Source organism: Leptidea sinapis, chromosome 46 (assembly GCF_905404315.1).
Source record: "Leptidea sinapis chromosome 46, ilLepSina1.1, whole genome shotgun sequence".
Lineage (NCBI taxonomy): Eukaryota > Metazoa > Arthropoda > Insecta > Lepidoptera > Pieridae > Leptidea > Leptidea sinapis.
Window position 1 is genome coordinate 8,173,681 of NC_066310.1, and position 26,937 is coordinate 8,200,617.

Sequence of the window (26,937 nt, forward strand, 5' to 3'; positions counted from 1 at the left end):
GATAAACCTTGTAGCCCAGTGGTTAGTGAACCTGCCTACTGAGCTAGAGGTCCCAGGTTTGAATCCCAGAAGTTGCAATCATTTATATGATGAATATGAATGTTTGTTTCCGAGTCATGGATGCTTAAATGAATTTATGTATGTTTAAGTAAGTATATTGTATTAAATATATCGTTGTCTTTGTACCCATAGTACGGGCTAAGTCAATATTATTATTTTATGACACTATTTTCATTCGGCCCGGTTGTCTATTAGTACAAAAAGGCTTTTCGAGAAGGTGTAGTATAATTATTATACAAACTCCACAATAGGCTTCTTACCATAGGTATGATAAAATATATTTAAATTGTTTTCAAACTGTACGCAATAATCTTAAAATTTTATAAAATACCTACTTAATTAAAATTTGATGTTATTTCACGGAAATCTTTAATTCCAGTCAATCTTAAATTTTCAGCCCTCGTTCCAGTATTTGTCGTGTCCATAGCTCCTGAAGAAGCCGTGTGTGGAGGCGGAAACTTTGTGGAATTATCACTAAAAACCATCCATTTATGATAATTTTAACAAAATTTTATGGTTATGTATATGTGTTCAACTTCATAGCATATAACTTTTTTATAGGCAAGGAGACAACTGCAAGCAGCTGGCTGTTTATCTGAAGGTGAGAGCGTTGCGTCTCTCGGCCTAGGTCCTCCCATGCTGATCGGTGGACCTTCTGGACTTATTGGCGATAGAGGCAGTTGCAGCGCTGACTCAGGTGTTAGAGGTATATCAGCATATCGGGAACTCTTAGTCCTTCATCAGCGTAGAAGGAAAGTAAAATAATGTCACCGAAAGTATTAGAAAATAAGGTTAATTTTGTTGTCCGCCTATACGTAGGTTAAGACCCTTTTTCTCAAGAACGCATGGAGTTATCAACTTGAAAGGATTTGATTGCCCATTTAGTATAACCTTATTTGTCTTGAGGAAAAATATATTTATTTGATTCAGTTATTTTATTCAAATACGCTTACCAACTGACGTACACAATCGCAGTGGCACTCAAAATTTTGAGATTTTGCTTGGCTTATCACTAATTAAAACATGGAGGTATAACCTACATCAAGAATTTTTGTCCAATACACACGTCTTAAATTTGAAAAATCGGTCCAGCCGTTAGGAGGAGTTCACTAACATACACATGAGCAGGAGAATTATATTTTATGGACGGAATTGAGAACCTAAACCAATCTCAAATTCACTGGAACACACAAAAAAATCATCGAAATCGATTCAACCGTTTAGGAGGTAGTTCAATTGTGATTCTAAACCATTCTCGAATCCACCTGAAGACACACACCGATCTCAAATTCACTGGAACACACAAAAAAATCATCAAAATCGGTCCAGCCGCTTAGGAGGTAGTTCAATTGTGAATCTAAACCATTCTTAATCCACCTGAAGACACACAGAAAGTTTCATTAAAATCGGTCCAGCCGTTTAGGCGGAGTTCAGTTACAACCCATACAAAAAATAAATATATATTAAGATATGTATACTCGTATACTATACTCAGTATAACTTATGAAACACGTAAAATATCATTATTTAGACCTTTTCTGGATAATTGCGTGAGTTGTAAAGGATTAATAACAACATCTCAGTCAAGATTTCTTTCCCTAGTTCGGTAAAAGGGTATTGAGTACCTCGCAGATGTTACTTGAAACGTGACTGAACTAAATGCCTTCTTACCCTTGCCAAAATTATCCCTACATTTAAATTCATTTGTTACACATTTACATGTAATATTCGTTTGTACGATACAGTATATGTGACCTTTTCAAATGAATACTACTTAGGCATACTAAACACTTTATTATGGGGGTATTTACTTACCAGTGGGAGGCTCCTTTGTACAGGATGCCGGATAGATTATGGGTACACAACGGCGCCTATATCTGCCGTGAAGTAGTACTGTGTAAACATTAGTATGTTTCGTAGCTAGTGAAATTACTGGGCAAATGAGACTTAACACCTTAGGTCTCAAGGTGACGGGCGCAATTGTAGTGCCGCTCAGAATTTTTAGGTTTTTCAAGAATCCTGAGCCGCACTGCATTGTAATGGGCAGGGCGTATCAATTACCATCAGCTGAACCTCCTGCTCGTCTCGTCCCTTAGTTTCATAAAAAAAAATTAAAGCCGTTCCGCTTGTTTGGGTAAAACTGGCTTGATTCGACACGAACACTTTAAACTTAGTTTTAATTAATTCAAATCGCATTTCACAAACACAAATTTAACGCAGTTATAGTTTAACCACGTTCAAATTCTGACCGTTAAATTTTGGAAGCTTAGATAATTTAAATGTCTAGATAGAATCTCTTGCTGTTAGACTACTGATAAATCAGGCCATGAATATTAGTTTTATGTTCGTGACAAGCAGTGGGAGGCTCCCTTACAAGTGCGGCAACTAATACTACGCACAACTGGGCGTACTCGAGCCAGTCCAGTGGGTACCACAACGGCGACTATTTCTGCCGTGAAGCAATAATGTGTTTACATTATTGTGTTTCGGTCTGAAGGGCGCCGTAGCTAGTGAAATTACTGCGCAAATGACTTAACATCTTATGTCTCAAGGGGCGCAACTGTAGTGCCACTCAGAATTATTGGGTTTCTCAAGAATACAGCAAGAAGATAGCGGCTCTGCATTGTAAGGGGCAGGGCGTATCAATTACCATCAGCTGAACGTCCTGCTCGTCTCATCAGCCTTATTTTCATAAAATAAAGCTACGTCTTACACTCGCAATTTGTATGACACTTTGTCTTAGTGTGCGTGAATTACTCAAAATAGTGGTTAGTTCTAAATTCATTTTTTTGACGTTTTCACAGCTGTCATAGTCTATCGTCTTGACTTATAAATGATCTAAGTTTGGAAGTTTAAAATATTTCATCGGGGACAAGAAGTAACAGAAAGGTTTTTTTTTTGGGAGGAGGAAAAAGCATTTACGTATTGAAGACCCCGAAACGGGACCCATATGTCGGGCTCGGGTGTAAACACCCCCTACCGACTAAAAACCTCCCCTGTGCTGATAGCCCTAAAGGCTTTAACAGGGAAGCCCGAGGCCTTAGAGGTCGTTCAGAAACGTTGACATATAAGAATTTTGATTTGTTCACACTTATCGATGACAGTTTTGACTCAAAATTTTGTTTTAATTTTGACTTGATTGCTCCATTCGTTTTTGAGAAAGAGAGTACAAGTTAATTAATAATGTGACATTGTGATGACGTGTTCGTTAGTGACAGGTAGCAGCGATGGTGGCGCCACCTCGGTATGCGGCGGGAATCTCTCGGACTCCACAGCAGAGGGCGCTCCTCCCATACTTGACCCGTACGATACAGACGCTGTTTCGCTTGTGTCATCAGCTCACCCGATATATCAATGTAAGTATTTTAAACTTAGATAATTTATACGACCACATAGAAACTCTTGCTGTTAGGCAATGCATGAATAACAGGCTAGTTTTATTAATTTAGTGTACGTGACAAGCTACGTCTTACACTCGCGATAATATTTATGTCACTTTGTTTCAGTGTGCGTGCGTTATTGAATATAGAGGTTAACTGTTTGCCGCTATTTTGTTTCGACGTGTTATAACAGTCCATCTAGAAGTATTTTTATCTAAGATTTTAAGTATTCAATATTTAGTTTACAAAACCACAAACATAATAGATTATCTTATTATTTTACAGGAAATAATAATATAAACATATATTATCTTACAAAATAAGATAGTAATATTTTAATAAAATACTTTTCAGGTATTAAAAAGCGGACAGTAACATTTCTTTTTATTATCAATTATTTCAATTAATTTATTTCTCGACGTTTCGTTGCCTTTGCAGTTTCCATTATCTCGAGAGGATTCAATAGTTATGTCAATGTTGTCATTACGTCGAGTTATTTATACCGCAATTGCAATCAAAATATTGTTCGAATAGAACATACAAAAAAAACTAAGCCTAAAAAACCGACCTCGAAAACTAAAAAGTATAAAAACTAAACTTAATTAGGATTACACAAATAAAATTTGAAAAACAAAATTTTATAAACGATGCGGGACTCGAACCCACGACCTCCGGCGTTCCGTGCCGGTGCTCTAACCAACTGAGCTAACCGTTCGAGTGACGTCTTGTTATAAAATTCTGTTTGGTTTGTTCAACTCTCAGGTTGTGGCTTCATCTACAGGATCTACTTTACAGTTGAAAACCTGCTCAACCCCAATATTTGCATATTAGGAAATTGAGTTGAGATGTCGCTCTTTTAAATCTAAGCAATATGTTATGTTTTTAAGGTAATTACCCTCACTTCTAGGATTAATACACAAATAAAATTTGAAAAACAAAATTTTATGTACGATGCGGGACTCGAACCCACCACCTCCGGCGTTCCGCACCGGAGCTCTAACCAACTGAGCTAACCGTTCGAGTACCGCCTCGTTATAAAATTCTGTTTGCTTTGTTCAACTCTCAGGTAATTAGGATTTAATTAATAAAATATTATAAATATAATGTGCTACCTATTGATAGGGTTTCAGTCGGTGCCTGCCCGCTTGGGTTGTTGAGTTCTAGACGAAGCAATCCCGCTCAAAGTCACGCGTGGCGAGATGTACCTGCAATTTCATTTGGCCACGTTAACAAAAATATTCATAAAAATGTTCATAAAATGAAAACTACTGGGCCAAAGTATATCAAATTTTTATGGGACTAGATGGCAAATATTTCGCACAAAACTGAAGAAGAATTATGAAAATCGGATTTTAAATCTCAGCGTAATCGGTGTATATACATAAAAAAATACCAATCGAATTGAGAACCTCCTCCAATTCGAAGTCGGTTAAATACAACCAATATTTAATAATGACCAAAAGTATAAAGCACGAAAGCAAACATACATAAAACGAATTCACAAGTGAAAATAACTTTTGCGTATTAATAATGTTAATGGATTTTAGTGAAAACCGACTTAACTATGGAAATGCTTTTAACTTCATTACTTCCGTAGCATTGTCGGCTCTGTGCAAAAATTGATATGCGAGGATAAAATCCATTACAATTTTATATTTCGTTTTAATTTTATAAAATTAAGCGTCCTGGTGGAATGGGGATGGGTGGGTACGCGTGTGGGACGGGTGGGTACGCGTGTGGGACGGGTGGGTATGCGTGTGGGACGCGATTGGCGTCGATACTCTGGCTCCTTCTCAAGTCCAGGCTGTGAATTTATACAGGCTATTTGAGTCACGAGTCAGACAATACCTTATCTGAATAAAAAATTTACTCAGATTAGCTTTTCACGGACAAAATCTAGATCTAGGTATATTTAATAGATAAGTTTTTGTCGCGATATTTTTCCAAATTAAAATCAAATCGGCTCTTGTTCAAAGTCAAAGTCAAATAAACTTTATTCAACTAGGCTTGAACTAAGCTCTTTTGAATCGTCATTACAAATATTTCTTTTATATTACCATAGTTCAATAGTAGGTTCTAAAAGCAAATTGAAACTGTTTATCACAAAGTGTGTGTTTATGCCAAAACCGAATCGGCCCTAGTTCACTAATTTGTTAGTTAGATTAAAATGTTATAAGATTTCACTGGCTGTTTTTAATAAAATGTAAAATATCATTTTGAAGTATTCCTAGTGAGATCCTTATGGCGCCTCTGCACAATCGGCGAGCACGATCTTCTCTTTTCCCATCCAGGGACCCCACCAAACTACAAGTACCTTGCTGTAGAACTACATTATTTCAGAGAAACTGTTTTTGTATGTGCATAAAAATCTATAATCACATCCCAAAGATAATAAGAGATATATCGTCAAATAGAAATTTCTCATCTAAATTTAAAATATACCGTAGTAAAAACTGCTTATATTCATTAGACGAAAATTTTCAATTAAAAACTTGACATTTTTTTTTTAAATAATTTAATATTAATAATTAATACTGATACTAATCTTTTGTTAAATTGATATTATTGTAACTAATGATTTAGAAATGTATTTTGTAAAATTTGCACATCATAAATGTGGCCAGCACGTACTTTATAATATTTATGTAAAATCAATCTAATATGTTTATGCAAATAAAAACTTTGACTTTGAGTTTGTGGAGGGTTTATTCGCTTCTAGACGCCGATCATCGTCTATAATCGTCTTAATGATCGCGGCGATCAATGACTTGTCGATGTTTCGGGCACGCATCAAAGGGAATTCGAGTGTAGTTGCGTGCGCGTGCCCACACGATCGCCAATCATTCATTCACTGGAGGACACTGGACAGTGAGCGAAGCTAGTAACAAGGATAACATAATAAGTTAAATTTACTTGGATAAATATATTTACTTTGTTCTATTATGATGTATGCTCAAACACCACCATCTTCTCTTCTTCAATTTTTTTTCACAACTTTAAGTTCAACTAAATTGACAAAATGATTGTATACTGACAAAACCGTAAACTCCGCGCCCATCTTGAAGGACTGCCGCTCAATAAATGATCACGGACGATCGTGTGGATGCTTACACGATGTTCAACGAATAACTTGCCGATGACAGACGATCATCGCCGATTGTGGAGATGTGGCCTTATGTTTTAACTAGTTATTACTTTAACATATGATACGGTTGTATTTCTTAACATAATCAATGTGCTATTAAATGGTTTGGTCGATTTAGATGAAATTTTCAGGAAATCTTCGAAACAATACTAGAAAGGGATCCTGTGAATATCGGATCAACAAAAGCTTTTCTAGATCGTTCTGAGTCACAGCGATGCGTAGATTTATCCAGTGAATTATAAATGTTAATGAGATTGTTTTGTTTCAGTGAGTACTCCAAGGGACTGCAGCCCAACTTTATCCCCTCACAACAGCGCTTCCCCCTTCTCACGCTCCATAGATGCCGGATCGTTGTCCAGGTTAAAACTTTTCTTCTCTATAAATATGTATATCTGTACTAAAATGTATATGTAAATATTCTGTCTGCAATTTTACTAAAGGTCGTTCCCAATATTCAGTCTATTTCCGGTTGTGGCCTACTTGAGATAAAAATCGTAACTATCGTTGACTTTTCTGTCCCAAGTAACTGATCGAAGGTAACTCAACTTACCCGTACACGCTGTAGCCATAGAAGTTTGTATGTAAATTACAATCCACGCGTCCCAATATAAGGCGATAAGAATGTCTTACGGGTATATTGGGACAGCTTCAGATTATTGACAATGCTATTTATGACAATGCAATTGCTAATTACTGACAGTAGAAGGTATTATTATTTAATTATATAATTTAAGTAATTTATCTCTATCTGTAGATAGTAAATTGGGAACGGCCGTTATACAAATAAGTTCAATGATTGACTGACGCCTTCTTCTAGAACTTTGCAACCTGTAAGAGAAAAATTTAAAGAAACATCTTGACTGTTGCCTCTCAATATATTCTTGATAATATTATGTATGTATATAGGCACATAAGTGAATTTGCTAGAAACTGTCATAACCATAATGTTAGCACCAAGAACAGTCATAAACTTAAACTCTATAGGTTTTACGCATATAGCGTTTAAGCATATAGCTTTAACAACAAGATCCCAGATAAATGTAAAAAAAACTTTTGTGTGGTAAAGGTTACTATAACATAAATGACACTATGGATAGGTCTAGGTCAAAAATGATATTGAGGTTTCTAACATACTTTTTTCTAAACTGAATAGTTCACGCGAGAGACACTTCCAAAGTGGTAAAATGTGTCCCCCCCTGTAACTTCTAAAACAAGAGAATGATAAAATAAAAAAAAATATATGATGTACATTAACATGCAAATTTTCACCGAAAATTGGTTTGAACGAGATCCAGTCAGTAGTTTTTTTTATTATTTTTTATTCAAATTCAAATTCAAATTCAAATTCAAATGCAAATTCAAATTCAAATTCAAATTCAAATTCAAATTCAAATTCAAATTCAAATTCAAATTCAAATTCAAATTCAAATTCAAATTCAAATTCAAATTCAAATTCAAATTCAAATTCAAATTCAAATTCAAATTCAAATTCAAATTCAAATTCAAATTCAAATTCAAATTCAAATTCAAATTCAAATTCAAATTCAAATTCAAATTCAAATTCAAATTCAAATTCAAATTCAAATTCAAATTCAAATTCAAATTCAAATTCAAATTCAAATTCAAATTCAAATTCAAATTCAAATTCAAATTCAAATTCAAATTCAAATTCAAATTCAAATTCAAATTCAAATTCAAATTCAAATTCAAATTCAAATTCAAATTCAAATTCAAATTCAAATTCAAATTCAAATATTTTTATTCAAAATAGGATTTATAATCACTTATTTAACGTCAAAATCTACCACCCATTCAAAAGAGACTGCCTCAGACCTGAGAAGAATGGGCGCAAGAAAGTCAGCGGGCTTTTTTTTTTATATAAAATATGGATTACAATGTAATATCGTACAATAAACATTAATAATTAAAGAGCCTGAGGGTGTTCGCTTTAATCCCAGTCCGTGGTGTCATTAAGAAAATCGTTTATGCTATAATAACCTTTCCCACACAAACGTTTTTTAACAATTCTTTTAAATTTCGTAACACATTTGTTTTGTACATTTTCTGGGATCATATTGTAGAAGCATATACATCGCCCAACAAAAGACTTACTAACTCGACCCAACCGAGTAGTAGGCATAACAAGTTTATGTTTGTTCCTCGTGTTAACATTATGAATGTCACAGTTTCTAGAAAATTCCTCAATGTGCTTATGAACATACAAAACATTATCAAAAATGTATTGAGAAGCAACAGTCAAAATGTTTATTTCTTTAAATTTTTCTCTTAATGATTCTTTAGGACCTAGGTTATAAATCGCGCGAATAGCCCTCTTCTGCAGCACAAAGATAGTATTAATATCGGCCGCACTGCCCCATAACAATATACCATAGGACATAATACTATGAAAGTAACTAAAGTATACTAACCTCGCCGTATCTATGTCAGTTAACCGTCTGATTTTCTTAACCGCATATGCTGCAGAACTAAGCCTATTCGCCAATCCTTCAATATGGGGGCCCCACTGCAATTTGGAATCAAGAGTAATGCCAAGAAATATAGCAGATTCCACTGGTTTTACCACCTCTCCATTTAATAAAATATTCGCATCTACATTTTTGACATTTGGCGCGGTGAATTTAATATATTTGGTTTTATGATTATTTAACAATAAGTTATTGGCGCTAAACCAGTACACGATGTCAGATAGAGCATTGTTTACTTCGTCATATAAAACTTGGCTTCGTTTCACTTTGAATATAAGTGAAGTGTCATCCGCAAACAATACCACCTTGTGTTTTTTTTCTACAAGGTTAGGTAGATCATTTATATAAATTAGGAAGAGGAAGGGTCCAAGAATAGACCCTTGTGGTACCCCCATACCGAGAGGAGTCCCAGGAGATCTCCTGCCATTCACCTCGACCCTCTGAATCCTATTATTTAAATATGAGATCAGAAGATCGAGTGCAGATCCTCTTATACCATAGTGGTAATAAAACATCGATCAAAGTTACAACGAACTACAAGAACTTTTATAATCTGTTACTTGCTGCTACGGAACCCTTCATGGGCGAGTGTGACTCGCACTTCGCTGCTTTTTATCGTTTGTGTTACAACTAAATAGTTTCTAGTGAAGCTTAAAGGAAGCCGTGGAGGCCAAATATTAATATTCTACAGCCGCGGGGCATGTAATGAGACTCGAACCTCTGAGGAACTGAGGTCTGCTAGGATGATAGTAGATCAGTCAGACTAGTAGTAAATACGTATGTAGGTAATAAGGCATAACTAGTTAAATATTTTTAAATATAAATATACACAAATAAAATTTGAAAAACAACAAAATTTTATGAACGATGCGGGACTCGAACCCACGACCTTCGGCGTTCCATGCCGGTGCTCTAACCAACTGAGCTAACCGTTGGAGTGACGTCTTGCAAGACATCACTCGACGTTACTAGTTATGCCATGTATGATTTTATAACAAAACGTCACTCGAACGGTTAGCTCAGTTGGTTAGAGCACCGGCATAGAACGCCGAAGGTCGTGGGATCGAGTCCGCATCGTTCATAAAATTTTGTTTTATTTGTGTATTAATCCTAGAAGTGAGGGTTATCACTTTAAAAACATAACAAATTGTTTAGAATATTCTCTCGATTGTATGAAACGTGCAGTCATTAACAAATTTACACATAACGGCTATAATCTTATAACGAACGGAGAAAGCGGTAACTACGTTTTAAGCAAATGTTCGCTTTCAAACTTAGCCGGATAATACTTCGTCACTAATCGCCATACTGTAACTACTATTTTTTATGAAAATAAGGGACAAGACGAGCAGGACGTTCAGCTAACGGTACTTGATAAGCCCTGCCCAATACAATGCAGTGCCACTCAGGATTCTTGAAAAACCCCAATAATTCTGAGCGGCACTACAACTGCGCTCATCACCTTAAGACATAGATGGTAAGTCTCATTTGCCCAGTAATTTCACTAGCTACGGCGCCCTTCTGAAGGAAACACAGTAATGCTTACACATTACTGCTTCACGGCGGAAATAGGCGCCGTTGTGGTTCGATAATCTAGCCGGTATCCTGTGCAAAGGAGCCTTCCACTGGTAAAGTTAATTAGTTGTACTTATACACATTTTACTGTGCTAATGTGGTTGGGGATATTTTGGAAAGGTCACGAGTATATAATATGAAAGGGGCCAGGTCAATAATATCATGAAATCAGAGAGAAGAAGTCTGGGAAGTAACCTATACATCTATACGACCGTGGGAAATATAGGGCTGCCTATTCCTCATGACAGCCTGTTCTTATGAATTTAGTCCTGACGCCCGTTTAAGTACTTATATGCATAAGGTCCATGACTATATTTTTAGCATTTATTAGCTTGCCGAGGTTCACATTTAGAACCACAGTTTTAATTGAATTGTTTCACCATAACAAAGTTACATATTTCGGGATAGACATGAGCTTTACATAATCTATACTATATAGTAGTCGCCCCGATTTTGTTTATTAGAATTTGGTATCCAGAATAAGAAGGTAAAATGTAAATCCATGCTCATTTTAACGTCAAATTGTTGCAAGCCAAGATTTCCTCCGATATTTACCGATTTTTAATTAACTTTAAAAAATGAGGATGTTCTCAATTCGTCGGTATCTTTTTTTACAATACTGCAATTTACGTAGAGAATTCCTATTTGTTTTACATAAATGATAACCCATGTTAGTAAATAACATTTTTTTATGGAGGAGGAAGGAGGAGGACAAATGCACAGATAAACGAGCCACCAGAAAGTATATTGTGATCAACGCGGCTCATACTCTCATGTAACACCAGAGGAATAACAAGAGAGTTGCCAATCTTATGAAGCGTAGAATATACGTACGGGAAACTAAATAAGATGTGGCAGGCGAAGATAGAACCGGGGCGCCATGTTGAGAGTCAATGGTTCAACCTTAGATAATTTATACGTGTAGATAGAGTCTCTTGCTGTTGGACAACCGATAAAAATAGTCCAGGAATAGTAGTTTAGGTTGCGTGACAAGCTCGTCTCACACTCGCGATTTGTATGACACTTTGTGTTAATGTGCATGAATTGCTCAAAATAGAGGTTAGTTCTAAAGTCTATTTTATCCGACGTTTTCACAGGTGTCATAGTTTATCTAGACGTATAAATTATCTAAGTGTTCAACCTTACTACTTGTGAAGTAAATTTGAAAATCGATCAACTACGTTCATGTGTTATACTTATTATTAATATTATAATTAATAATAAGTATAACATAATAGATTTTATAATCACTAGAAACAGATAAACATACCCCTTCACTAAAAGAGGGGTGTAAAACTGAACGTGTCTATATACATGTATATATTGTGTCCCTATGCAACGTCACTCCCGAACTATTGGACCGATTTAGATGTGGTTTTTCAGCTATCCGATGTGATAGAGATGGCTGTATATTAAATAATTGGAAGTTTTAAATTTTTTTTTGCTCCGTATAGGTCTGTTGAACAGCTGTCGAGCCCAGGTGATGACTCAGGTCTGGTGGGTGGGGTGAGGTCCCGAGCCAGTACCAGCAAAGGAGGCAGGGGTCGAGGCTCCGCTTGGGGCTCTATATCTCGCGTGTTTGCTAGAAGCAGACATCGCACTAAGTCTGGAAGCGCGGCTGCCAGTGGACATGAAAGTGGTAAGAATATCTTGTCCTATACAAAACGTAGTAATAGAAAATCGTGTCTTAGTTGTGATGATGAGAAGCTTAACTCATACTTACACTCTATTAACATAGAATATAGCGAATTAAATTTAATAATAACCCTTATTCAGTTCCACATTGAGAGCGCCGGTGAAATTAAACTGATGCTTAAATTTAGCTGACACAATTGTACCGGCAGTTCGTGGTGTTGGATTCCTAGAACAATTTCACACATACTCTATGATACATGACTGAAAATATTATAAGGTATCAGAAAGTTTTGGAACATTCAGTGATATGGATTTGATCGAGTATGGTGGTCCCCAGCAGTGACTCACGAGTGTGTTCTTTATTAAATAGCGAAGTCACTTCACTGCCATTCCCTATATCACTATATTATATCACAGAATGTTGTACTTTAATCTATCAGAGCCAGTGTACCCCAGCAGTGACTCACGAGTGCCTTCTTTATTAAATAGCGAGGCCACTTCACTGCCATTCCCTATACCACTATATATCACAGAATGTTGTACTTTAATCTATCAGAGCCAGTGTACCCCAGCAGTGACTCACGAGTGCCTTCTTTATTAAATAGCGAGGCCACTTCACTGCCATTCCCTATACCACTATATATCACAGAATGTTGTACTTTAATCTATCAGAGCCAGTGTACCCCAGCAGTGACTCACGAGTGCCTTCTTTATTAAATAGCGAGGCCACTTCACTGCCATTCCCTATACCACTATATATCACAGAATGTTGTACTTTAATCTATCAGAGCCGGTGTACGCTAGCAGTGACTCACGAGTGCCTTCTTTATTAAATAGCGAGGCCACTTCACTGCCATTCCCTATACCACTATATATCACAGAATGTTGTACTTTAATCTATCAGAGCCAGTGTACCCCAGCAGTGACTCACGAGTGCCTTCTTTATTAAATAGCGAGGCCACTTCACTGCCATTCCCTATACCACTATATTATATCACAGAATGTTGTACTTTAATCTATCAGAGCCAGTGTACCCCAGCAGTGACTCACGAGTGTGTTCTTTATTAAATAGCGAAGTCACTTCACTGCCATTCCCTATATCACTATATTATATCACAGAATGTTGTACTTTAATCTATCAGAGCCAGTGTACCCCAGCAGTGACTCACGAGTGCCTTCTTTATTAAATAGCGAGGCCACTTCACTGCCATTCCCTATACCACTATATATCAGAGAATGTTGTACTTTAATCTATCAGAGCCGGTGTACGCTAGCAGTGACTCACGAGTGCCTTCTTTATTAAATAGCGAGGCCACTTCACTGCCATTCCCTATACCACTATATATCACAGAATGTTGTACTTTAATCTATCAGAGCCGGTGTACGCTAGCAGTGACTCACGAGTGCCTTCTTTATTAAATAGCGAGGCCACTTCACTGCCATTCCCTATACCACTATATATCACAGAATGTTGTACTTTAATCTATCAGAGCCGGTGTACGCTAGCAGTGACTCACGAGTGCCTTCTTTATTAAATAGCGAGGCCACTTCACTGCCATTCCCTATACCACTATATATCACAGAATATTGTACTTTAATCTATCAGAGCCGGTGTACGCTAGCAGTGACTCACGAGTGCCTTCTTTATTAAATAGCGAGGCCACTTCACTGCCATTCCCTATACCACTATATATCACAGAATGTTGTACTTTAATCTATCAGAGCCGGTGTACGCTAGCAGTGACTCACGAGTGCCTTCTTTATTAAATAGCGAGGCCACTTCACTGCCATTCCCTATATCACTATATATCACAGAATATTGTACTTTAATCTATCAGAGCCGGTGTACGCTAGCAGTGACTCACGAGTGCCTTCTTTATTAAATAGCGAGGCCACTTCACTGCCATTCCCTATACCACTATATATCAGAGAATGTTGTACTTTAATCTATCAGAGCCGGTGTACGCTAGCAGTGACTCACGAGTGCCTTCTTTATTAAATAGCGAGGCCACTTCACTGCCATTCCCTATACCACTATATATCACAGAATGTTGTACTTTAATCTATCAGAGCCGGTGTACGCTAGCAGTGACTCACGAGTGCCTTCTTTATTAAATAGCGAGGCCACTTCACTGCCATTCCCTATACCACTATATATCACAGAATGTTGTACTTTAATCTATCAGAGCCAGTGTACCCCAGCAGTGACTCACGAGTGCCTTCTTTATTAAATAGCGAGGCCACTTCACTGCCATTCCCTATATCACTATATTATATCACAGAATGTTGTACTTTAATCTATCAGAGCCGGTGTACGCTAGCAGTGGCTCACGAGCGTGGTCTCCGCTGGGTAGCGAAGCCGCCCTGCGAGAGGCCGCGTCACTGCCGTTATCAAGATGGCGCGCGCCAGCCATCATCGCGTGGCTAGAACTTGCCCTTGGAATGCCACAGTATGCCGCCACCATTGCTGATAACGTCAAGAGTGGAAAGGTTCGTTATGGTTTTATTAAAAATAATATTTTTGATCACTTTTTCTTTTTACTACTTATGGTTACTTTGGTGGTAGTTGACATTCATTTATTTATTTTATTTACTGTCAAAATACATTATAATGTGTCAATATTTAAATTATTTCAATATTTACAAAGATACTTATGACAGTTAAACAAGAGAAATATATACCAGTGGGAGGTTCCTTTGCGTGGGAATAAGGGTAAATTTTGCATATTCTTGGAATAAATTTATACAAAGTTTATTTGTAAGGCTGTTAATTTACAAGTAGCCATTACTCAAAAAGGATGTCTAAAATATATTCATAATTTATTTATTATTATTTATTCAAACACAAGTCCTAACACCCACCTACTCCTCAATGTTCTACCCACGCAATTTCATAGTACCTTCATTTATCATAATATTGTTGGCGCTTTTACTCACGAAACATTAGCTCATAAGAAAATGGTTTTGCTCATAAATCAAAGTAGTTACGTCTGATATTCTCCCAGAAATCTATAAAATTATTAGAATGAAAGAAATTAATTTATGTATGTTCCGTACTGACGAAATAGCAATTGCCTTATATTAAATACAACAGAATAAATAATTCAACAGTACACTCTGCTATCAATATTAAATGGCGCTAAGATTTAACTTTCCCACTCCAAAACCATGCCGTGTGTTAAATATTTTTTTCAAAAAATATTTTGTGCTTACTTATTTCAGAAACGTCTAGAATTATTAAAACTTGGTTCAAAAAAAATAAGTAAAAAATCAGTAGAAAATACCGAAGTCGGTAGGCTCACTTAAGAATTCTCTATTAGAATTTATCTAATCATTTACATGAATTATATTTAAGTTTTACATCGTTATTATAAAAAAAAATTACTTAAATAAATTCTTTAATCGCTTACTTTTGTATGTCTGTAAATAATATCCAAATTTTTACTAAATGCATAATGCATTGATAATAATGCTTACAGGCTTGTGGGCGTAGTCGAGGGTGACAATACCAAGTTTCCACAAAGTTAACAATTGTACTCTAAAACAACATAATTGTTTATTTACGCTTCCATAACAAAGTTCCGAGTAGATTAAAAAAAATACTTCAAATAATTTGCTGATATATTACAAACCAGCCTAGCGAAACTCTCTAAGAAAAAAGCGGTATGAAACGTGCAGTCATTGTTAGATTGACAGATGATGTCCATAATCTTGGTAAAAACGGAGATATCCGCGTGCAACGCAGAGCAGCTCGAATTGTTGGGGACCCAGTGCTCTATGAACGGCTAGATCACTTGGCGTTGCGTAGAGACGTCGCTTCATTGTGTGTCTTCTACCGCATTTATCACGGGGAGTGTTCCGAAGAGCTGTTCAACCTGATTCCTGATCAACCTTCAATTCCACCTTCGCACGACACGCCACAAGTTAGGATATCATCCCCACCATCTGGATGTGTGGCGGTCCTCCACAGTGCGGTTTTCAAGGAGCTTTCTTCCACGTACTACAAAGCTGTGGAATGAGCTTCCTTGTGCAGTGTTTCCGGGACGATACGACATGGGTACCTTCAAAAAAAGCGTGTACACCTTCCTTAAAGGCCGACAACGCTCTTGTGATTCCTCTGGTGTTGCAAGAGAATGTGGGCGGCGGTGATCACTTAACACCAGGTGACCAGTACGCTCGTTTGCCCTCCGATTCTATAAAAAAAAAAGATCGAAAAGCCGAAATCCACTACGTTTTAAGCAACTGTTCGCTTTCAAACTTAGCCGGATAATACTTCGTCGCCAATCGCCATACTATAATTACTACTATTTCAAGCATAAGTCAAATCACAGCACGTTTCACACTAAACTAAATTTCAATTTTTACTTAGGCAGTCGCGCCTCTTATTACATAGTATTTACATCCTCTTTGATGTAAGTGGAAGCGTTGCTTAGCGACAATACGTACATACGCAGAGAAAAAGCCGAGTAAAATAATCAACAAAATGTATTTATACTTTTCATAATACCAACATCGGCAGTTCAATTTTCTTGATAAACATTATTCCTGTCACGAACGCTATCAGCTTGAAAAGCGTGGTGTTAAAATTATTTGTATTGGCAAACATTGAGTGTAACTTTATGAAACTCTTAATTGAATTTCGTGATGGCAGATACCACGTATATTATTCGCAAATATTAAAGGAAATTATGTGTCTGTGACGGGAATATATTACAATTTCTGTAAAATTAACAATAAATTTTGTTCGTTATTAACAAATCGAATTTGCTGATTTGTTTTCCAAAAAACCCAAAAATTCTGAGCGGCACTACAACTGCGCACGTCACCTTGAGATATAGGATGTTAAGTCTCATTTGCCCAGTAATTTCACTAGCTACGGCGCCCTTCTGGCCGAAACACAGTAATGCCTATATATTACTGCTTCACGGCAGAAATAGGCGCCGTTGTGGTACCCATAACCTAGCCGGCATCCTGTGCAAAGGTGCCTCCCACTGGTCTATACATATAACAACAGTACAGCTGTACTTGTTTATCTTATCTGAACTAATGTTATAAAGTGGTGTTTTTGTACGTATGTTTGTAATGTTTTCACACAAAAACTACTAGACCGATTTCAAAAATTCTTCCATTAGACAGCTGCATCTCCACTGAGTGACATAAACTACATTACATTAAAAAAAAAAATAGGGATCCTAGTAAAAATGCAATAATATAACCCAATGTGTAAAAAAAATTGTCACAAAAATCTGTTATCGCGTGCGCTGCTGAAACTATTGATGATAGAACAAAACATATTCTACTGTATTCTAGAAAGTATCAATATCTACGAAAAAGTCCACAAAACCATACTACAACTACTTAGTTATGCCACTAATAACTACTTTTTTATATTTTAAAATTTAATAAAAGTGCCGACAATAATCAAACCATATTAATCATACCTCTATCCCATTAGATGTGCATTAAATTAAATTAATATTTTATTAATTTCCGTTTCAATACCTGTAAAATACTTTTTAAACTATTTAAATCGGACATTCAATTCAAAAGATATAATGAATTTAAAAATGTCAATGTAAAGAAAATAAAGCAATAATAATAAAATAAAGTAATAACTGTCTAAAAGACTTACGGCCGTTCCCAATATACTATCTACAGATATAGATAAATTACTACCTTCTACTGTCAGTAATTAGCTGTCAATAAACTGAATCAGTCCCAATACACCCAGTAAGTCATTCTTATCGCATTATATTGGGACGCGTCAATTGCAATTTCCATACAAACTTTATATCGCTGGTAAGCTATATATATATATCATGTATTGGGACTGATTCATATATATTATATATATATATATATATATATATATATATATATATATATATATATATATATATATATATCGTCCCATTGACAGACAGCGTACACGGATAAAGTGATTTACCGTCGATTAGTTTATTGGGACAGAAAAGTCAACGATAGTTAAGATATTTATCTCAAGTCAGAGATAGACTGAATATTGGGATCGGCCGTTAGTAGACTTTCCACTACACTTACACGTGATCGGTATCTACGCGAGTGAAACCGCGGGGCATTTCTAGTAAATAATTAGAATAACTTCTTCAAAAAAATTGCGGCGATCTCTAAAATAGAGAAAATAGAAATTAAAAAAGAATTAAACCCATCACCCAACAATTCGAAGACGATAGATTGCAATATATGTTTACCCTAAAATATTTCTTGAAAGCATGAAAGTGACGACGCAATAGAAGCGTCAAATATTGTGTTCTCGTTGTTTCTAGATCCGTGCTTTGAATGGGCAGGTTTTGCTTGAGCTGACAGACTCGGACCTAGATGTTGGACTGGGGATAACCCAGCCGATGCACAGGAAGAAGCTGCGGCTGGCGATCGAGGAGAGGAGGCGCCCGGACCTAGTTCGCAACCCGAGTATTGGCCAGCTGACACACGCCTGGGTTGCTGCCGAATGGCTTCCTGACTTGGGACTATCGCAGGTAATAAAAAAAGGAGAGGTCTTACTAAGCTGTGTCTGTATATCCCACTGAACTTTACTGTGGCTGTCAAATTGCTTTTGTGCCTGTTTGATATTCGCCATTTTGGCGCTGTTGGACATGTAGCGAGAGTCTGCGGTACTAAAGCTAGCGATGACAATCCCAGCTAAACAAACATTGATAGGAAAACTATTCCCAAAAAAAAATTGTGCACTTTATTTGTTGATTCCTGAATATAAACAACACGGAAAACGACCGAAATTAAGTCTAAATGCAAAAATACTTCAGAGTACTACACGCTTCTCTCGCAGCCATTTGTATTTTTAATTAGTTCTCTGGACGCTCGCGAGTGGCGATTCAAATAGGCACAAAAAAGTTGCTGTCAAACATATGGCACAGCCTGTCCAGTGGTATTTATACAGGTCAGGAGTAAATCCGGGGCAGCAATGCCAATACACTTACTTTTTTCTCCAGGATAGAACGCTTGGCGTAGCGTGCCTTGGCGGGGCCCCGTATAAAAATTGTTTAGGGGCCCTTATGAAGGGTAAAGATTTCTCACAACAGAAAAAAAAATGTTTGCATGAAATTAAAAGAAGTAGGTATTTATTCATCATAATTATCTATCTGTCACTTTTTCCAAAATTTCGACAAGCAATTCAAATTAAATATACACACTCCTTGCCTTTTTTTCGGCAAACTTATTTATAAAATCATTTGAATGATGACTTCAGTCTTTCTAAAGTTTCTACCTCTATGGACAAAAGTGAAAGGTCTGACAGACGTTTTTTAGGAGTTTTAATTATGAAAAGAAATTGCTTTTTTTGATTATTGTCATTTCTGAAATAAAATAAAAAATTGGGTAATTTTTATTAATTTTTGCTTTCGCACGTCGGGGCCCCGTTGGCCCGGGGGCCCCGTATAATTGATACAGCACATACGGTGGTAACTACGCCCCTGGCTAGTAAGTAGTGTTTTAGTTTGAAAGATATGGTTTCCAGTGTAGTACAATAAATTATTCCATTTAAAGTTAAGGATAGAAGTCTCAAAGTGATATATTCAGGGTCGTATTGTAAAAGGCTGCGCCATTTTCTAATATGTTTCGACTCAAATCAACTACTATTAGGCTATTTAGTCAATGTGTGCCTTTTTAGTCAACTTTGTTTGGCAGTCTCGGATGAACCAATTGTCATTTGATCCGGACTAGCATGTAGATGATTTTTAAATAGAATTAAATTCTGCTGAAAAAAGGGGGGTTATATTAAGTTTTTGATAAATTTGCAAAGACCAAACAACCCGAACGACAACCATTTACACAAATTTAACGTCACTCGAACGGTTGGCTCAGTCAGTAAAGAGCGCTCGCACGTAACGCAAGATGGATGAATGTCTCAAGCTGTAGACAGTCGAAGGTGGCGATACCTGCACTATCGCCCAAACTGACACGTAGACTTATGAGCCTCAACAGACATGACATCCGTATAATGGTGGGCACCCTAACGGGTCACACATCACTAAACAAACACCTTTTCACAATCGGCGTAACGGACAGCCCTAAGTGCAGAGGTTGTCTGACCGAAGACGAAACGGTCGCTCACGTAATCCTGGAATGCGCGGGGGTGGCCAACCAACGGGCAAAAACCTTAACCAATACAAGGTCGCTCCAAGAAGTCTGTGAACACCCCAGGAATGTTCTGAACTTCTGGAAGGAGCTGGGCTGGTTGGAGTAACCGGCCATTACTGCACGCAAAATGGACCCATGCTAGTGGTTTAATTGCGGAAACAGGAGCCCTATACCATACCATACCATACCATACGTAACGCAAGAGGTCGCGGGTTCGAGTCGCGCATCGTTCATAAAATTATGTTTTCAGTTTTATTTGTGTAACTAATAACCTAACCCCAGAAGTGAGGTTAATCACTTAACTCAGAACTCATAATCACCTTACTCATATAAAAACAATTTGTTTAGACAACCATTTAATAAACGTCCCCCTGCAAACTGAGAAAACTGCCCACACAACCAGTGTTCTCGCTCATCACCCATCAAGGGCGTGCATATAATATAGACAATTAGGCTGTGCCTACCTCGTTATGAACCTAAATAAATGTAGTGTTAAAGTTAATTTACAACCTTCGATGGGCAGTCTAAAGATTGTATATACAATGCAAGCAGCTGCAGCATTTCATACAACTTATTTGTTGGATCTACATTGCCGACCATGCTAGAAAACCAATGCAAGCCCCTGTCACCCATGCACCATTTCTCTGTGTACGTGTTCGTTGTTCTGTATGAAATATTATTACTCTGTGGTATGCTTACCATTTTCATTAATTAAATTTTATTTAAACAAAAACACAACCAATTTCTGCCACAGATCGCACCGTTACTGTAAGTCGTTAAGGAGTCCCATTGATCACCATATTCGACTACGACAATTACTTGACCATAACTATGTTATGGTAGATGACTTAAATATCCATAATATATAGCATAAAAAAGATTCGGTCCAAGAGTTCCATTACTTTGTTATAGATTCCGTAATCAGAACCTAATCAAACTCTCACCAAACTATCTTTGAAGTTTATCCTTTCCAATAAAAAAATAATCATCGATATCAGTTCGCGCGATATTGAGTTATTCGTAAATTTATCATCCACTTTGCAATACGTATGTATAGCAAATTTAAGACTTTTATGGCTTTCTCATGGATGCCATAGTCAGATCTGGACTAAATCATAAAATCACCACACGGGAAGCACCACCTTTCAAATAAAAAAAAATTTATCAAAATCGGTTCACCCAGTCGAAAATTTTGAGGTAACAAACATAAAAAAAATACCGACGAATTGAGAACCTCCTCCTTTTTTGAAGTCGGTTAAAAATAGTTAGCTCTAGTATTAACCTTATCGTATCATTCGAGCCAGGTACTTATCTCATTCAAATAAGTGCTAAAATTCCTTAGTTTGAAGTCTTAGAATTGTATTAAGTCGACAGAATTCGAATCGCAGAATTCTTGTTCTTGGTACATACAGCTTATAAATTTATAACTAAATTTCTAGACGCAAGCTCTTCGTGCTACTTAACGTTTTCGCTAATGGAACGATCGAAGTTGTAACTTTACAGTTTACAACTACCTAGTGTTGGCATGTCTAGACGTACCTATCTCGTAATAGGAACTGATTTAGTACGGCTCCATTTTGAAGTTTATTTACATTATTCATCAGTTAATTAAATAGCTTTAGAACATTAAAACTTCCACTAGTTTGTTGAGTGTTGTAAATGGATCGAATAGCTACGTTATTTACCTACGACATCTTTGTATAGTTAACAAATATCAACATATCTTTAAGCCTGCTATAGTTATTAGCAGTAAAACGTTCGTCCCAAAGAATATTTTTATTCTAGTTCGTCCATGGCAATGTATTTGTAGTACCTAATGTATTGATTCCAATGGTTTATTTCTTTCAGTCTTTTTCCTTTAAGATAGACATGATGCAAGCTTTTGAAAAACTATCATAAAGGGCCAGTAACTGTTCGAATAATCAAAAAATTACTATTTCCAAAATATAACCGATATCAGTAGAAAACAAAGGTTATGGTAAAAAATATTTTGCGCTGAAACGCTCGCCTGTTACTGCCTCGCTGTCTACTGTGCCTACGTTATGGCACAGAGTAGGGATGGATACTTACGTATCATGGCAACTACTCGTGGCGTCATTCATATACTTGTGGCGTCATTTCTATGATTGTTAACAGCATTTCTTAAGAAAAGTGAAACGATGCCAAAGAATTATAAAACGGTATTTATATAATTATGACGTGATTGTTGACTATTGGTGTTTTATGAAATACGGGCAATATTTTTATAAAAAAATATTTTATGTTTCAAATCAAAAGATTGACTTGGCCATCGCACTAAACAATCTAATTTAATTTGATATGTATTACTTGAGAGATACATTGTATTTTAATTTTAAAAAAGAAACATTATGTCATGGCGATGGCCAAGTTAATCTATTTATTCAAAACATGAAATTTTTTTAAAATTGATATGTTTACTATAAGACGTTGCTGTTACTTAATTACGTAATTACAGAAGGACCCTTAAGTTGGAACTGAATAAATTGACTGACTTGGTATTATACCATGTATCTTACAACTTTTTATGCTAGAAGAACAGAGTTATGAGACTTTTTTAGAAGTTATGTTTTTGATAGCTTTATGTAGAGTTGATGCCATCTTATAAAGATCATCTAACTCATACAATATTCATTCATTCATTTGTCATTAAATAGGGTGGTACAAATTTGGTCTTAAAATAACTTAAAGTATTATTAAACTTAATCTCATTTAGTCCTTATCAATAGCATGCAAATTTGGTCTTTGTTCAAATAAATTGATAACTACATATTATATTGTTAAACTTTCAATATTTTGTACAACAAATATTAACTATATAAATTATTATAAATAATCAGAGGCAAAGGAAAAAAAATCTAAGGCGCAATGTCAAATCCATTCCATATCATTGTTAATCTATTAAAACACAGAAATATCATAAGTTCAAGTGGTTTATATAAATTATTAGGAAGAAATTTATTTATTTACTAGAGTTTGGAGAACCGATACAATCATAGTAAATTCTAAGCCTAGGTAATGTAAAACCAATGGTTTTCGCTTATAAAAACAGTATATACGAGAATATTATAAAGGTGCAGTAGCACTTAGCAATGAGTAAAAACAAAACTTTAGAACTGTCGTGTCGCTCTTCTAAACGTACAACTTTGAATCAAGAAGTAGCACATAACCAATTAATGTTAAGTATGTCGCTTATATTCGCACTTGAACTATGTATATTTTAACCGAGAGCCACTAAACTGTAACATACGTTAATTAACAATATTTCACAAACTTTACTGCTCGATACTTCACCAACTATTACAGCTCTTAACCAGAAGTTATTGAAACATCTTCTGTTATATTGCTTAACTTAATTATCGAGAGCTATGTTTGATCTATATAACCTTCAATGCTTATAACGTTGAAAAGGGGTGCACTTAGGGGTAGATATATATATTGGTTTTTATGGTAATAATATTTATTTACTTAAGGTACTAAATTATTCTATGACACGTTAAATAACTTTAATTAATGGCTCTACTTGTTAGTACGCGGATCTCTATTATTAATTGGTTACAATGGTTTAAATTACATGGATCGGCCCTGTAATGGTAATAAACAATGGTTAATGATAACTGGGCCCGGCCTGATCAATGGCTATACGCGTACTACCTTACTGAAGGCAAAACATGGTTATAATTACTTTTATCTACTAAGCAATATTTGTAATGTAAAGCTGTTGTTTCATCGAGTTTTTAAATTACAACGACTCTAAAGAAGTTTCACTTCAATAATTTAACGGGCACAAAATGTAAGACTTAATAATTTATCTAGTAAGTCTTCGCTGAGTGCTGAAATTCAGATTTAATAAAATTAAGATTTAAAAACGAATTAAATTATACAAATTTGCAATACTCGTGCTAATCAATGAAAATACATTTTTAATAATGTTCAAACAGTATGCGGAGTCATTCCTTGCCAACCTGGTTGATGCTAGGATGCTGGATACCATCAGCAAGAAGGAGTTGGAGAAGTACTTGGGAGTGACGAGGAAATTCCACCAGGCATCCATCGTGCACGGCATTCATCTACTGAGGATTATGAAGTACGATAGACAGGTAATGAAAGATTTAAATGGGATCTTGCTGGTATACGATTTTTAGATACTAAGGCCTGATGCGGACGGGAGTATTGACCGTCATTTAAAAAGGCGTTGAAATGAAAAAAAAATGATATTGTGCTTTTTAAACGTTTTGTATTAAGCTGTTTCTAAGCCTTAGCTGTAGACGTTAATTTGCTTTGCGTTAACGCCTTGCATTTAATACTCATGTGAATGAGGCCTTATATTGGAACACTTACGGACAAATCCTTAAGAATATTACCGTGTCTTCTATTTATGTCTATTTTATTATTATGCTTTATAAAAACACAGCCATATTTTGCATTCACAGACGAAAACACAAAAAGAACTTCCGAATTAATTTGCGTTTGAAGAACCATTTTCATAAGTAACTATTTGTTAATTTGATATTGGAAATACTTAAGATTTTACTCAATGAAAAGTAGTGAAGATAGTGCAAGTCTAGAAAGAATCCCATGAAACAATAAAAAAGTTAGACACGAAATTGAAACACGACGGACAGAGCCTAGATAAAAAGATTTAGCCCCAGTGTTTCGTGCAGTAGAAAAATGATTAAAGTGTTTGTTTTCCGATGAACGAAGAGAGATAAAGCGGTAAAGCAAACGAGGGATTATTATCCGAGCCCGTTATAAAATGTTTTTCGCAGCTAAGACCTCGGTAATGGAACACTCATTTATCATTTTCCTGCAGGCTCTTTTGAATTTTTCGGCGACAGTAAGCGAATCACCTTCCTTTTATATGACACCTCGAATTGAATTCAGTAATGAATGTATTTTAGGGTTGAACGAATGGAACTGTCTTATCAGTATAATGGATATTAAAAAAAAAGTGAAGGATTTAGTGATTGATGCAAGATAAGCAAATTACTTTTCAATATTATCGTACGAGCTATAAACGAATACTCTCTTGACTTAGAAGGTTAATGTATTTGATTTTGGGATTATATATATATCGTAGGTATATTTTCAAATCCGTCATTGTGCAATTTCAATATTAAACGGAAGATTGTCAATTGACTTCATTCCTTACAATTTAACGGCCTGGTTTTAGTAACATTGTAATTTCACAGGTACACTATGATGATATTGTGAGGCAATGATATTTATTTAGTCATTATTTTTTAGTTATGCATTAGTGTAATAAGCTAATTGTAATCCAAGCGAATCCGCCTTTGTTCACTAGTAGGTCCCAAAACCCAGTTAACACTGTTAATCACAACACACAAGCCGAGCGTAGCGTGCCGCGGCAGCGGCCGACGAGTGCCAGAACCGAATCGACCCTTGTTACTACTTTGTCAACAATAATTTCAGATGGAAAATTGCATACACTAATATATAATATCTCACATTTATTGGTCTTACGTGAAGCGTTGTGTAATAATAATACCCAAGTGCTGAATAAATATCATTTTTTCATTGTTTGTTTCTATCTCATAATACACATAACATCTAGTTTGGTATATTCTATAATGTTATTATTATCAGATAAGCTAAAACATCTAATAAATTAAATAAAACTATTTTTTTTTCCATGGTACGTAAATATTAAGCATTTGGGGGTGGATTAATATGAGTAGACACCTAATTAGACTAAAATGTGTTATGTGCTATGTAAATATTTATATTTACACAGCACATAACACATTTAGTAAAAAGTTAAAGTTATCTCATCATTGAGAAATGTTAAATAGTCGTCCATTATTAATGATATGATAGATTTATGTTAATGTGTTTCGTATTTATGTGTAATTAATTATGTTATATCTTGTAGGCTTTAGCAGTTAGACGTCACCAATGCGAGAATGTCGACGCGGATCCACTCGTCTGGACCAATCAGAGATTTATACGTTGGGCTCATAACATTGATTTAGGAGAATTTGCTGACAACCTTAAAGGTTTGGACACTATTACTATAATGCTGTTAACATAAGCTACGATTTATAACTCAACAAAACTTCAATCTGCTACTATCTTGGTTCAATTAAAAGCCGTGACTTTAACACGTATATTTTGATAGTCTCGCAAAAAAATCCTTCCAAAATAGAGACTATTGTTTGAGAAAGTTGAAATCGTCGAGTTAAGTCAGAGCAGGTAGTGAAAAAACATCAGAGAAGCTGTAACCCTGACAGGGTTCGATCTTCAATATTAAGGCTCAGAGGCAACAAAAAGGAATACTCTCTTTTCTGCATAAGCTCTTAAACTAAGTTTTAAATTTTTATATATGAAATTGAAACAAAAGATGATAGATACTTATAAAACTCGCCCATTTTTATGGAATTCTGCAGAATTTTAACAAAAATCTGTCTAACAGATAGCGGAGTTCATGGAGGATTAGTAGTTCTTGAGCCGTCATTCACAGGCGAAACAATGGCAACCGCTCTTG

At 35.9% G+C, this 26,937-nt stretch overlaps 1 protein-coding gene across 1 annotated transcript in view; it reads left to right on the forward strand.

Moving 5' to 3' along the window:
- LOC126977886 (uncharacterized) overlaps positions 1-26,339 on the forward strand; it is a 185,709-nt gene extending 159,370 nt beyond the window's left edge. The window contains exons 10-15 of the mRNA XM_050826513.1: positions 622-766; positions 3,273-3,416; positions 6,854-6,944; positions 12,101-12,285; positions 13,070-13,087; positions 26,326-26,339. Coding sequence (XP_050682470.1) covers positions 622-766; positions 3,273-3,416; positions 6,854-6,944; positions 12,101-12,285; positions 13,070-13,087; positions 26,326-26,339 — 597 coding nt within the window. The remainder of the gene's footprint in view (positions 1-621; positions 767-3,272; positions 3,417-6,853; positions 6,945-12,100; positions 12,286-13,069; positions 13,088-26,325) is intronic.
- The last annotated feature ends 598 nt before the right edge of the window (positions 26,340-26,937 follow it).